Below are 15,631 nucleotides of genomic sequence, written 5' to 3' on the forward strand. Positions count from 1 at the left end.
ACTTGATTGAAAATGACTGAACAAAAAAGTAAAAAAAAATTGATCAAGCAGTAGTTACATCTTGGAATCATTCCCTGCATTTTCTTTGACACTCATGCCTTAGGTTGTGAGTCTCTTGTGTTGTCTTTCTTAGTTCAGAATGTTGGGTGATTTGCAGGAGTTGGATCCTGTTGTTATGGGAAAAGAGAATGAGTACTATAACTCCTAGGCACAATTTAGGCAGGGCTCTCTAAAATATACTTTTAGATTCTAAGAATGATGAAAAAGGGGCTACATGTTGGAAAAAAACACATGGGATATAGAAAAAGGCAACTAAATAATGTTTAATTTGGCTTGGAACACAGAGGGTTTTCTTGGCTTCCTGTATATTCTAGTGGTAGCTACTACTTAGGTTTCATTTTTTATTTCTACAATCTACCAAGAAACAGATGACATTTGATATTTTTCTTCCTCCTTATTGGAGGAGTGTCATTTCTCAAGAGGTACAACCAGCTGAGAGTGGGTCGAGTGGATCTGGAGAGAGAAAGGGTCCCTTAAGCCCGTCAGATGATCTTCCTTCTTTATCTCCTCATGACATCAGCCACTCAAGAAAGTGATGCCAGTGAGTACCCCCAACCTGGCTCTCCTCCACCCTTACTCTTCTCTAGCTCAGAATGGGCAGTCCAGGAAGTACAAGTTTTCTTCTCAAAACACATGATGAAATTGTAGGCTGGCTAGCCAGCACCAAACAAGAATATTTTTGGTTTACCCAGTGTTTGAGGGAGGAATAGAACAGTTTTTCATTTCTTTTGGGGGAGGATTTAAATTTCATTTTGCTTCCGAGTGGGTGAAATCCACTCCAGAATGTCTTTCACAGCACCTTTCTCCCTCCCACTTTGCTTCCTTTTCTTCCCCTTAATTCTGCCTTTCCTTCCTGCCCTTGGCTCCTTCTCTTATCTTCCCTTCTGGCTTGCTTGGGGACCCTGGCATTTGGGGGAGGAAGGATTGTCACACTTCATGATTTTTCCCTCACCTCAAAGCAGAATTTGGCCAAAGGACAAAGGGAGAGCCTAGGAGCGTTGTGAGAGAAAGCAGAGAACATTTTAAGTGGATGAAGGACTGACTTCAGAGTTGAGAAACCCCAGGTCCAGCCCTGCCTCTGACCCAAATAGGCTAGGTGATCATGGGAAATGCATTTAGTCACTCCAAAACTCCAAGACTCCAAGATTCAGATGAATTAGGATATCAGAATGGGTGCAGGGAGTTTCTCAATTCCATATTGGAATGTCTTATGGAAATGAAATCACAGGTCTGTATCAAAGAAGGGAGAATATTTTGGAGACAGATTTGTTCTACTTTTTCTTTGGAAGAGATGAGGGGAAGGGAGCACATGCTAGGAAGCATAGATGTATTCATGATTTGCTCCAAAATATATGGGAGGTAGATTGATCTTGTCCCCCCAAAATTAAAACCCCACTTGGTCCTGTTTGACTAAAAATGAGTGTGTATAGCAATTGTTTCTGTTTTGATCAGAAAAGCTGATCTAGTTTAATTGATTTGGGGGAGAACCTAAGGTAATTCTTTGCCTCATTTCTGTCTTACCTAGCCTTAATCACAGAATGGGCATTGCTTCAGACAAACTGAGACCTTGAAAAGACACTAGCTTAAAAAGGTCAAGGTCTCCCTCTGCATCCAGGGCCATCTCTAGTCGACTTGATGCATATCTGGTCACTGGACCCAGATGCTCTGGAGGAGAAATTGAGGCTGGTGACTTAGCACAATGTCCCCCCACCCCCTCACTCAAATCCAACTCCTTGCATGTCATGGCACCACCTCCCTGATGACATGGTGCTCTTTGAAAAGAAGGTCAAAACAACAATAACTACTTCTCAAACTGGTTTTAGGGATCTCGGGAAGGAAGTCCTCCAAGTTTGCTGAGCCTTTCTGTTTTTAATGACCCAGGCCTGAGATTTCCAAGGGAAAGTCCCCTGCAGGGCATTCCAAGTTTGGAAACTGCCTCCATGGATATGGGTCTCAAATTACTCTGTGTAATCTTAGAGAGTTTTGAAGAAGTACCCGAGGAACTGTGACTTACCCAGGGTTACAGTTCCCTTGCTGGGATGTTTCAGGGGCTGGATTTGAACCCCTGATCTTCCTGACTCCAAGAACTTTGACTCCACTGTCATATTGCCTCTCATTTCTAAGATTCAGGATCATGAAATAGAATTTTAGAGAGTGAAGGAGGCTTAGAGGTCATTTGGTCTGTCCTGAATATTTTACAAATGAAGAAACTGAGGCCCGCAGGGAGTCAGTGGCTCTCTTAGATAGGTGAGTGGCAGAGTCATGCCTAGGAAGCCAGTCTCTTGAATTCATCTGTTGCCTTTTTCAATTGATTCTTTTAGCTTCAGAATTATGAAAAGCAGTTAGTGGTGAGGAAAGCTGACTCTGGCTGACTGGACAGGGATGGCCAAGGGCTCCTTCATCTCCTTGTATTTATTCATGTTTCTATAGCTCAAATATCCCAAGTGGGAAATTAGTTGTGGGCAGGGTAGGTAAAGGCAGGACTGAACTTGGAATCAGAAGTTTGAATCTCTATTCCCATGTTCCCTAACTGTGCAAATTGTTATTTATTCAGAGAAGTTGTGACTTGTCCATGTTCAAACCTATATCGAGTTTCCTCATGCCTTTAGGCAGCTCAGTGGTACAGTAGATACAGTGCTTGGCCTAGAGTCAGGAAGACCTGAGTTCAAATCCTGCCTTACTAGTCATGTGACCTTGGGCAAGTCACTTCATCCTGTTTGCCTCAGTTTCCTCAACTGTAAAAATGAGTTAGGGAAGGAAATGTCAAACTATTTCTGTATCTTGGTCAAGAAAACTCCAAATAGGAGTCAAACAAGACTGAAATGACCGACCAATAAGAGAAGGTAAAAGTTGCTTATCTTTGTTCCCTGTATTTGACCTCTTGTAGATTGCTCCCCCCTTAGTTTCTTGAATTATCTACTTTCTTTGGGAAGACCTGAGGAAAAAAACATTTATATGATGTCTAGTATGCGACAGCTTTGGGCTCATTTAATCCTCACAATCACCCTGAGAGGTTAGGGCTATTCCTATTCTCCTTTTACATTTGATGAAACTGAGGCAGAGTCTTGGGAGGCAAGGAGAGTCAACAAATATTTACTATTTGCCAGACTTTATCTTCCAAATACAAACAGAATAAAAAATATAGATACTATCCCTGCCCTCAAGGAGCTTAAGGACAGCACATAAAAAGCATTGGAAGGATAAAAAAGAAAAAAATCAGAAAGTAGGGGAGGGGGAATATAGGTTAGAGAAGGAAGGAGGAGTGAGCATGGATGGTGTAGCCCCTTCAGGAGAAATTGAACTAGTAGAGGAAGGGGCCTCAGGGGCAGAGGGCTCTTTGAAGGTTGGAGGCTTCCAGGAGGATAGTGAGGAAGCCAGGTGAAAGTGATACAGGTGGGAGCTCTCAAAAGGAACCTCATCTGCTTTAACAACTTTCTTTAGGGATGTTCTCATTGAGATATTTGGGTAACAGAAGTAATGGGGAAAAGAGGAATCACTGTGTGAACAAGCTTTGGGAGCAGAGGAATAAGCTATGGGAGAGCTAGGCAGCAAATTGGCACTTGCCTTTCCTTGTACCTGAAGAATTTCGTATGAAGAAAAGTGGGTCAAATTTTTCACAACTAACCTTGTTTCTTTATTTTAGACTGCATAGTTGGTACATATAGGTCAAGTTGAATGCACACATACAATTTTCTCCCATGGATATACAGCAGATTGGTGTCAAAGAAGCAGCCAGATGGTGTGGTGGATAAAGCTTCTGGCCTGGAGTCAGAAAGACCCAAATTCAAATCCAGCTTCAGACTCTTCCTAGTTGCATGGCCTTGGGCTAGTCACTCAATCTCCTAGGTGGCAGCTAGATGATTCAGTGGAGCGGATGCTGGATCTGGAGTCAGAAAGATTTGATTTCAAATCTAATCTTAGATGCTTAACTAGCTGTGTGATCTTGGGTAAATCTGCTTTCCTCAGTTTCCTCAAGTGTAAAATGAGGATAAAGTACCAACTTCCCAGTATTGTCAAGAGAATCAAATATCTGTAAAGCATTTAGCTCAGAGAAGGGGACTTATAATGCTAATTATTATGAAAACAATCTTTGGGGATGGAAAAATGAATTCACAATGGATCAATAAGCAATCAATTAACAAGCACCTATTATACACCTATTTTAAATTAGGGAGCATATCTGGGAATATAAATAGTGACATGTTTTCTACCTTAAAAGAGTTTACATTTCTCTTGGTGGGGTGGGGAGAGATGACATGAGCTGAATGATATTCTTCAATCATGGCTTCCACAGATGATGTCACAAACTACCTGCTAAAGGATGAGTTTTCCAACTGTCTATCTGTAATCATTCCTGAATTAGAAAGATTAACATTTTAAAAATGGGCCCTTGTTATGCTATTTATTATGTACTATATTATTGCATATATTATACATATTATATTATTTATTAGCCTTCATGACAGCCTTTATCTGTTTCCATGGAGCTAATCAGTGTTTGGAGGCCTATTTGGAAGAGAAATTCCCCCAGGATAGTATTTCTTACCCAGGTTCTTTCCTTAGACAGATGTGATTATGGTTTAGTATCTAAGGATCTGGCTTCAAAGCCAAGAAGGTCCCAGTTCAATGCATCCTGGACTAGGTTACCCTGGACAAAAGTCGCCTTTAGTGACTTTCCAAGACCAGACTACTGGATAGTTTGCTTATCTAAGAGTGATATCTCTTGGTGCAACATTATTCCATTTATTCAGATGCCATCACACACACACACACACACACACACACACACACACACACACACACACAGAGCCGGTAATCCCATGAATTTTTTTATCTATATGGGCTATTTTCTTCTATCTTTGCACTTATGGGGCCAATGTTCAGTAGAGGTAATAACACTGGGTCAAAGGATATGTACAATTTAACCCTCTTGTTTTAGGGCACAACTTTACTGAAGTATCCAAAAACCTGCATGGCAAGGTAGGGCTACAACTCAGGTCTCCTCTTTTCTGATCAGACCACTTTTTACTACATTTTTTAGTCTCTCAGAATCACAGAGGGAACACTTTTGGATAAAGGGCAGTGAACCCATCAGACACAAGAAGGGTTCCTCTAAGGTCCTAAGTTATCCTCTCACTCTTTCCTCTGAGAAATTTTAGAAGGCAAAGGGAGGTTAGACCAATAAAGGACTTCCAGGGACAGCTAGGTGGCACAATGGATAGAGTACTGGCCCTGGAGTCAAGAGGACCTGAGTTCAAAACCGACCTCAGACACTTAATAATTACCTATGGGTGATCTTGGACAAATCACTTAAATCCATTGCCTTGCAAAAACTAAAAAATAAAACAAAACAAAACCCAATAAGGACTCCTAGTCCACTTCTGAATATCTTTAGTAGAGAGCAAGAAGCAAAGTTTTGTTTTTAGATGAAAGATAAAGAAACAAGACTGTCATTTTTGGTTAGTACAATTAGCTACTCTAGAATATTGTGGCTATATATATATATATATATATATAGTTGCTGTATAGCAAAAACACTAGAGTTGGGGTTCTTTTTTTTAGTTTTTTTTTTTTTTTTTGGCAAGGCAATGGGGTTAAGTGGCTTGCCCAAGGCCACACAGCTAGGTAATTATTAAGTGTCTGAGGTCAGATTTGAACTCAGGTACTCCTGACTCCAGGACCAGTGCTCTATCCACTGCGTCACCTAGCCACCCTGTAGAATTGGAGTTCTTAATGTCAAAGACTTTCATTTTTTTACTTTTCATCTCTAACGCCTAGCATTATTGTCCAAGGCACTTAATAAATGCTTCATTGCTAAACCGATTGAACTGGTTGTGAGACCTGGAATTGATATCTTTAGATTAGATGGACTTGGAAGTGCCTTCTAGCAACAGAGCTATGATCTTTTTTAAAATTTAATTTTAATTTTTTTACCAATCACATGTAGACAAAAATTTATAATATTTGATTTTTAAAATTTTGAGTTCCAAATTCCCTCCTTCACTTCTCCCCACCTTGAGATGGCAATCAATTTGATATAGATTTTACATGTGTAGTTCTGCAAAGCATTTCCATATTGTGTGTTTAACATAGTTACACATATATAACTTATTTCAAGTTACTTGCCTTCAAGGGAAGGGGAGAGAGAGGAAGGAAGGAGAAAAATATGGAAATCCTACTAAATCAAAACCTTCTTCGTTTTTTTTTTTTTGCAAGGCAAATGGGGTTAAGTGGCTTGCCCAAGGCCACACAGCTAGGTAATTATTAAGTGTCTGAGACCGGATTTGAACCCAGGTACTCCTGACTCCAAGGCCAGTGCTTTATCCACTACTCCACCTAGCTGCCCACTTCATTTTTTTTTTAGGTTTTTGCAAGGCAGTGGGGTTAAGTGGCTTGCCCAAGGCCACATGGCTAGGTAATTATCAAGTGTCTGAGGCCAGATTTGAACTCAGGTATTCCTGACTCCAGGTCTGGTGCATTATTTACTGTGCCACCTAGCTGCCCCACTAAATCAAAATCTTACAAAGAATGAATGCTGAAAATTGTCTTTGCATATTGTTGGAATATTAAATAAATTTAATTTAATTAAAACAATTTCCATATTAGCTATGTTGCAAAAGAAAACATTAAAAAACCAAGAATAATAAAGTTTTTTAAAGTATACTTCAATATGCATTCATATGTCATTAGTTCTTTCTTTGGAGATAGCATTTTTCACCATAAATCCTTTGAGATTATCTTGGACCATTGTTTTGCTGAGAATACCTAACTCATTCCCAGTTGATAATCTTATAATAATGTTTTACTGTATACATCATTCTCCTGGTTCTGCTCATTTCACTTTGCATCTATTCATGTAAGCCTTCTCAGGTTTTTTTGAGAGCATCCTGGTCATCATTTCTTAAAGCACCACAATATTCCATCACATACATATACCATGATTTATTCAATTATTCCCCAATTGATGGTTATCTCCTCCACTTCTAGTTTTTTGTCACCACAAAAAAAAGCTGCCATCAATATTTTTGTACTCATAGACCTTTTTCCTTTTCCTTTAATCTCTTTGGGGTGGGTATAAGAACTAGTTGTGGTATTGCTGAACCAAAGTGTGTGTAGCCTTAATAAACCTATGGCCAGAGTTCCAAATTGTAGAGCTTTGTTTCATGGACCTTCCTCTTCTATTTTCTAGCTGAGTGACCTCAAGCAAGTCATTTTACTTTCTGTTTCCTATTTTATAAAATGGAGTTAATAAAACTTATTATAAATAAGAAACCAGATCTCAAAGGGCTATTGTGGGAATCAAATTCTGTAATCAGTAAAAGTGCTTTATAAAACGTATACAAATATAAGTCATTAGTCACCCTCCCTACCACCCACAACCCTTGCCTAACACTGCTGTCTTTGTTCTAGAATAAGGACTAAGTGAAGGTCATTGGATTTACATAACCTTTAAGAGAGCAGTGGAATATGTAATGCATTATAATAATTTTTCTTAAGAAAACAGGATCAATCTGAAACTTGTAAGATTTGGGGGTCAGAGGAAAAACCAATTACCTTCCAAAATAATTCCTTTCCAGGTCAGCAATAATATCTGAAATTCTCAGTTGTCTTTTGGAGTCAACTAGAATCATGGTGAACTTCACTAAATTAAAGCTTGCTTTTATGGGAAGGGATAACACATTCACTAGGATGCAATTTATTCTGATTAATGTCCATTATCTACTCTCAGAAAGCTGTAAGGGTGTGAAAAGAGACAGAGCACAGTCAGAGTACCTGAATAGTCAAAAGCTTTAGATACACCTTTGGTCCTCACCATGCTGATAATGATTACAGGTGAAATAATATTAGGATCAAAGGATTGGTCTGAAGGGTACCAAAGATCAAATCAACATACTTCATATTTCTGCCTAGGCCAGACTTGACTGTGTATAGTTTATTTAGGGGAACATGATTTGCTTCCCAGGATATCTAAATCAGTACAATAATGAATTGTGTAATCATGGACTTTTTCTGTTTGTCTGTGATGTGGAGGAGGAAGAAGCCTGGAGCGTTTGAGGGGAATACTAGCAGTCCTGGATCTGACTCTGGACAACAATAGCATACTTGATCTTCCTGTATTATATTATAATCCAATTTCCTCTCCAGTCTCCAGAAATTTTTAATACTACTTACTTCAGAGTCAGTAGGGGGTCAACCACATAGCCTACTGGATTCAACCAATATATTGTTTTTCCTCTACCATGCTCAGAGCTGAAGGGAATTCAAAGAAATTTGAGGAATTTACCAAGCCCTCCAAGAATGTACAGCTTACAAAGGAGGGTGAGACAAGCTCACAATTAGCCATAGTACAAAGTAGTATGATAATTACCATAGAATATGTATCTTAGAACTACTACAGAATAAGGGGTCCTATCTGGATAACCTTCATGAAAGAAGAGAAATTTGAACAAGACTTTGAAATATGAGTATAATTTTGATAGGCATCTTGAGATATATTTACATATGGTAGCAAGGTGGCAAAGTGGATAGAGTATCTGGGATACCTGGAATTGAAATCCAGCCTCAAACATTGACTAGCTATGTGACCCTAAGTAATTCACTTGATCTTTCTCAGACTCTATTTTCTCCTTTATAATTATAATAATAATAATAATAATAATAATAACAATAATAATGATGACATATGTTTCTTAGGGTTGTGAACAGGATAAAATGAGATAATATTTATAAAGCTCTTTGCAAACCTTAGAATACTATATAAAAGCTGGCTATTAAATATACAGGGAACAAAGATGAAAAAGAAATGAGAGCACACTGAGGAAAATCAGGATGATGATCTAATAAAAGCCAATGGAGGGATGACTGTCAAGAAAGAGTCCATGGTCAAGATGGTTGTGCTGCAGAGAGATTAAGGATAATGATGTTTGTCCTTCATTTTCCAAGAAGACCATGATATCAGGGAGGCGATGCCATGACAAGCACGTGAAATAATTGTATTTGAATGAGAGGTAGCTGTGCTAAGTCACCAGCCTCACTTTCTCCACCAGAATCATCTGGGTCTAGTGGTCAGATATAAATCAGGACGACTGGAGATGACCCTGGCTGGGAGGCAATCAGGGTTAAATGATTATTCCAAGGTCACACAGCTAGTAAGAGCCAAGTGTCTAAGGCTATATTTGAACTCCCTTCCTCCTGATTCCAAGACCAATGTCCTAGACAATGTGACATCTAGCTGCCCCAAAGAGATTGAAAAGAATGAGAGCTGATAATAGTCAGTTGATTTTTTTTTTGTTCTAAGAGAGAATTGGGGAAAGGGAGAAAATGGTGTGTGTCATTGGGAAATGATGGTAATTATTTTAAAAAAATAACATCAATGATACAGTTTGTTTCAGAAGGAAAAAAAGAAAAAGTTATCAGATTTACTAGCTGTGTGGCTTTGGGCAAGACACTTAACCCTCATTGCCTTGGAAAAAAACCTAAAAAAAAAGTTATCAGATTTAGTAATTAAGAAAGAAGTTACAAATAATTTTCAAAAAATTAGTTTCAATAGAGTGATAGAAAAAAAACCAGTTTGCAAATGTGGTGTGAGTGGGTACAAATGAAGTAGAAAGTACGATATTGCCAAATTACTAAATTACCAGTGTTGCCAAAATGATTTCATTTATTTTTGATGGAGTTATTAGTATGGTAGTTTATATAAATGATGTGGAATATCTATTCTGAGTACACATGGATAGGGTTTAAGGGTTTAAGAAATAGCAATGGCTTAACCCCTAACCATAGATTCATCTCCTGTATCATCTAAGTTTGGTTCATCTCTCTCTCTCTCTCTGTCTGTCTGTCTCTCCTTTCTCTGTCTCTCTATCTCTGTCTGTCTTTCTGTCTCTCTCTGTCTCTCTGTCTCTCTCTTGACTCTGCCTCCATGCTCCCCTACAATAATTGAAATCAACAAAATATTCAACAAGAACAGGTTTTTCATGGAAATATGTTTTGCATGACTGCACATGTATGATCTATATCAAATTGCCTGCTTTTTCAATGGAGGAAGGAGAAAATTGGGGACTCAAAACTTTTTAAAAATGAATGTTAAAAATTGTTTTTATGTAATTGGGGAAATAAAAATATTAGATTAAAAAAAGAACAGTTTTTTGAAGTTAGGAATAACAAACATTAGAATTAGCTCCATACTAAGAGGGAGCCTTCTTCCCCTAGAGTTCAGTATCATCCCCCCGCCCTGGAAATTCACAGTCAGCACTTAGTCCATAAATTTTAGGACTTTAGTGGAGAAGAAGCCTATTTCTCTTTTGGAGTCCATTTGCTTGTTTTCCTTTGTTGCTTGCTTCCCTCTTGTTAGGCACCTAACTTCCTGAGTTAGGAGGCTCTGAAACTTCATTTCTGAGGGTTGGCTCTCCTTTGCTTTGTTGATAGCTGGCAGCATTATTCTAATGCCAGGCGGGTTCCTTTGGGGTTTTGTGGGCCCCTAGCAAACTCATTCATTCAAAGCAAATAGGAATGAGCTTTTCAAAACAGGTGAGAAAAGGAAAAAACCTTTTTCCTCCACTCTCAAGAATACACATCTGGTGATGCTCAAGTAAGCTGTCCTGGCTCCTTTAGAGACATCCAAAGCATCTGCTCTGTACAACCAGATTGCAGCACATTTAGCGGTCTCTCTCATACATAATGTCCTTATGGAGAAGATGGAGAGCTGTGGTCCTGATGATGGATTCATGACAGGTGGAATGATATTCATTCGAAGGGGGGTTTCTAATGGCATGTGAGGATAATGCTCAGCTCTTGGCAGCACCCGCTAAAAGGGATAACAACAAATTGAGGCACATTTCCAAAGAAGTTTGTCAGGGTAGTGATAATCTGGAAAGCAAGCTGTATTAGGATCAAGGAAATGTGAGTATTAAAAAAGAAAAGCCTGGGTGTATGAGGGGGGAGACATGGTAGTTGTCTTGAAATATCTGAAAGGCTCTCATCATCATCACAGCTTTCAATGTTACAAATTGACATTCCTCATAACTGTCTGATGATTATTATCCTCACTTTAGAGATGAGGAAATGAGTCCCCAAAAGGGTGTGACTTACTCATAATCCTTTAGTATCAGGACCAGAATTCTAACCCAAGTCTCCAACTTCAAATCCAACATTCACCCTTTCTATGACCTCAACTGCTCTCATGTTGGAGAAGATATAGACTCAGTGGGTTTTCCCTACAGAAAACAGAATCGAGACCAATGTATGAAAGTTGCAGAGATAAATATTTGGGTTCAGTTTTACTCTTATGAATAATGAGAGTTCAACTGTCATGATTGTTACCATTGTCCAAGTAGGGGTTGAATGACAGTCTGTCAGGGATATTTCATATACTTCTAATATTTGTGTATATATTATATATGTGTCTATATATATACACACACACATAAATATATGTGTGTAGAAATGTGTTTCACCAGTCTTCCAAAAGGGTTCACAACACAAATAAATGCTAAGAACCCTGATCCATAGAGAAAAATTCTCAGTAGACCAAGTTTGATTAGACTGCTCTCAGACTCTAAAATTCCTTTCAACTGTAAGAATCCGACTCTTTTTAAGGGCATTTGACAGTGAAGAGAAGGAAAGGAACCCTAGCTTGAGTGGATGACCAAGTTCAAGGAAAGAATTTTGTGGTTGTTTTAAGAGAGGGGAGACCAGAGCTTATTTGTAGGGGAGGGGCCAGTGGAAAGGAAGAAACTGAAGATACAAGAGAAGGGAGATAATGAATAGGAAAAGGTCCTGGAAGAGGTAAAGAGACAGGATCAAAGCATAGATGGAAGAATTAGTTTTACCAAAGATGAATAACTTGTTCTGAACCTGGAGTGAAAAAGACGATTGAGAATAAAGGTTAAAGAGATTCTTATGTAGAAAGGGGAAAAGGAAAATACTTTGTTATTAGAGATGGTTCTCTAGGAGAGGAAAGAAAGGAGAGAAAAAGGGAAATTTAGATATAGAAAAAACCCCAAAATCAATAAAATAAAAAAAAAAGAAAGAAAGAAAGGAGTTTATAGTATAATGGAATTTAGTGCCAGAAGGAACCTTGGAGATATCTAATTCAACCACTTCATTTCATTTGATAGCTAACATGGCAGAGTAGGTAGAACTTTAGATTTAGAGTCAGGATTAGACCTGGGTTCAAGTCCAGGATCTTCTACTTGCTAGTAGTATGACTGTAGACAAACCATTTTTTCAAAGCCAGTTCAAAGTCTATGATCCTGTGTCTTGTCATCTATACTATAAAGAATTGGACTAGATGACCTTTAAGGTTCCTCCACATCTCTAATGTTCTATGATGCCTGTAGATGAGATTATCTGCTCAAAGTGAGAAGGCTGTTACTGGTACCTGGAGAATAGAAAACATTCAAAATAGTTCTGAACTAAATGAAATAAAGGTACCAGTCAAAGACAAGAAAAAGGATTACAAAGCAAGGGAAAGAACCCCACTAAAATTTACTTTGTAGTAGACAAAAGTCTCAAGAATTATCAAGGCAAAAATTGTCATTGTCCATTTTCAAAGAGTATCAGCATCATGAAATGATATCTTGACTCCTACATGAATCCCATTTAAATGAGGCAGAATTGCACAAAATTGTGAACCTCATTCTCTTTCTGAATCATTTAAGACCAGTGGTAAGACAAAAGTCAAGATGACTGATGATAGTGCCAGTGGATGTCCTTGGTGTCTTCAACATGTGACCAAGCTCTAAGTGTTCCACAGCTGCCATTGGAATAAATTACTCTCATCTGCCCATTCTGCCAGTGGAAGTCTTCAAATGCTTGGGAGAGACACCCCTCTAGTGGCATAAAGGCCAAGGGATAAGGGTCTCTGGTGACAAACACAACATTGAAGTGGCTGGATGGCTAAATAAGTAAATGGAGTCAGAGAGGAGAGAGAGTCTGAGAATAAGAAAGTATTAAAAGATGAATTTATGATGATAATAATAACTACTCATATAGAGTCATTACAAAAATACCTTTTAAATAATGACTCACATTTATACATAGAATCCCAAAAATCTTAGTGCAGCTTTAAGTGCTAATAACCCTGATTAGTAATTCTATAAATGTAAGTCTTTACTTAAAAGGACTTGGTTAAAAATTAGAAACTGAGAGGGTACCCATCAATTGGGGAATGGCTGAACAAGTTAGGGCATATTTATGTGATGGAATGCATTGTGCTTTAAGAAATGATGATGGGAATAGTTTTAGTAAAACCTGTATGAACTGATACAAAATGAGGTGAGCAGAATGAGGAGAACAATTTATACAATAACTGCCATTTTGTAAAGATAATCATCTTTGAATAACTTTAAGAACTCTGATCAACACAATGGACCAATCTAAAGAACTCATGTTGAAACATGATATCTACCTCCAAGATAGAAAACCAATGAACTCAAAGTGTAGATCGAATCATATTTTTGGAGGACATGGCTAATGCAAGAATTTTTCATACATATAATTTGTAACAGATTTTATTTTTCTCACTTTTTCTTGATGGGTGAAGGAGGGAGAGGAGGTGGGGGGATTTGGAATTGAAATAAAATAAAATTGAATTTTAAGAAAATCACAAAGTACTTTCTTATCAACAGCTTTGTGAGTTGATAATAAGAATTATCATAGTCATTTTCGAGATGAGGAAATACCTTCAAAAGGGTAAAATGACTTATCCAAAGTCACATGAGTAGAAAATGTCAGAGCCAGGATTCAAACCCAGATCTTAAGAAAAAGTCATACTTTGGAGCTCTGCCCTGGGGTATACTTGTCCTGATTAGTGAATGGGTGCTTTCATGAGTGAATGAAAATTCTATATCTAGGAAGGTTAAGGCCTCAAATCTAGCTCCTCCATCTACCCATCAGGAAACCAGGTCCTATCCAGATATCTTGTCACCTGTCCTGCTACAACCATATCTTTCTTCAACCTTTCTGTCTCTTTTTCTGGCTCTGGGATAGGAATCAAATCAATGCTGTCTAGAAAGGAGAGGATAATCAAATGCCCTGTGTGACAATTTAGGATAATCAACTGTTTCCTAATAATCTCTATGATTATTATTACTAAAACTTCTGACTCTAATCATCTCGTTGCTATAGGGAATTGCTATTAGGAAGGTAATTTGTTGTTACTGAGTCTTTTCAGTCATGTCTGACTCTTTTGTAACCCCATTAAAGATAATGGAGCAGTTTGTCAGTTCCTTCTCCAGATCACTTTATAGAAGAAGAAACTGAGGCAAACAGTTATTGACTTGCCCAAGGTCATATAGCTGGGAAGTGTCTGAGGCCAGATTTGAACTCAGAAAGATACGTCTTCCTGACTTCCCCAGCACTCTGTCTACTTACTCTAGCTGCCCACTGTAGCATAAGCCTCCTATTACAGTTCTTACATAATTAATAGTCTGAAGTATGCAAACATAACACACACACTGTATGATAAATGTATTTCATTATAACTGGTTTTCTTTATAATCCTACATATTTTATTTCATTCAATTAAAAATATTATTTAAAAAGGGATCCCTAGGTTTCACCAGACCACCAGAAAAATCCATATGATGCAAAAAGGTTCAGAACAGATTTAGATTCAGGTAAATATTCCTATTAGAATGAAAGCTCCTTGGGGGCAGGGATTGCCTACATTTTGTATTTGCATTTATAGTGCTAATCACCACTATTAGTGAGGGACACTTACCAGAAGGCAACCCTAAAGTTCTTTTTCAAACCTCTGTTCCTCTGTTCCATCCCCCCCCCCCCGTCCCCCCCACCCTGATTGCTCAGTGATGCTCCCTGAACATTCTTTTTCCCCTGGTAGGACCTAGCTCTTGCCCTTGTATCTGTGATCTTTCTTTTCTCTCTCAACAGACCTCAAGGCAAGGAGTTATGTGGTAAACTTTCCATTCACATCTCCTTTCAAGTCACCAATACTTTTACCCCTTTTCTTCTTCTCTGATATAAATTTCTCTATTTTCACATTATCACTAAAAATATTTATTGATGAAAGAATATTTTTTCTTGAAATATTAATTCCTTCCTTCCTCCAGATTCTTATCTATATTATTTTGCTTTTGATTCTTCTCCCCTTGAGGAGTCTCTCTCTCTCTCTCTCTCTCTCTCTCTCTCTCTCTCTCTCTCTCTCTCTCTCTCTCTCTCTCTCCTTTATCTGTCTTTCAGACAGTGTGGGAATTTCTTTTTTAAAAAATCCTCCCACATTCATAACTCTGTGTGGACATAAGAAAACATTCATTTCATGTCTTAGCTAATATCTGAACTTAACTTTCTTTTTTTGTTAAATTTGCATGTTGAATATCCTACTCACTTCTGGTTTTCTTTGAAGGCAACATGGTGCAGTGGAAAGAGTGATGGATTTTATCTTAGGGAAACCAGGTTCAAATCTGACTCTTTTACTACCTGTGTGACCTTTGGGTTCCCTGGATCTGTATCTGATACTAAGCACCCATCATGCCTTAATCCTTCTAAGTGGATTCCCCATCCTCAAAATGTTTTCCATTCATTCCTCAGGGATGTTCCAGAATATCAC

At 38.2% G+C, this 15,631-nt stretch overlaps 1 protein-coding gene across 1 annotated transcript in view; it reads left to right on the plus strand.

The window, feature by feature from the left end:
- The first annotated feature begins 465 nt into the window (after window positions 1-465).
- LOC141512858 (major histocompatibility complex class I-related gene protein) overlaps window positions 466-15,631 on the plus strand; it is a 35,419-nt gene continuing 20,253 nt past the window's right edge. Inside the window, exon 1 of the mRNA XM_074222180.1 lies at window positions 466-601. Within this exon, the coding sequence (XP_074078281.1) occupies window positions 547-601 (55 nt within the window). The 5' untranslated portion in view covers window positions 466-546. The remainder of the gene's footprint in view (window positions 602-15,631) is intronic.

This window comes from Macrotis lagotis, chromosome 2 (genome assembly GCF_037893015.1).
Source record: "Macrotis lagotis isolate mMagLag1 chromosome 2, bilby.v1.9.chrom.fasta, whole genome shotgun sequence".
NCBI classification, from domain to species: Eukaryota; Metazoa; Chordata; class Mammalia; order Peramelemorphia; family Peramelidae; genus Macrotis; species Macrotis lagotis.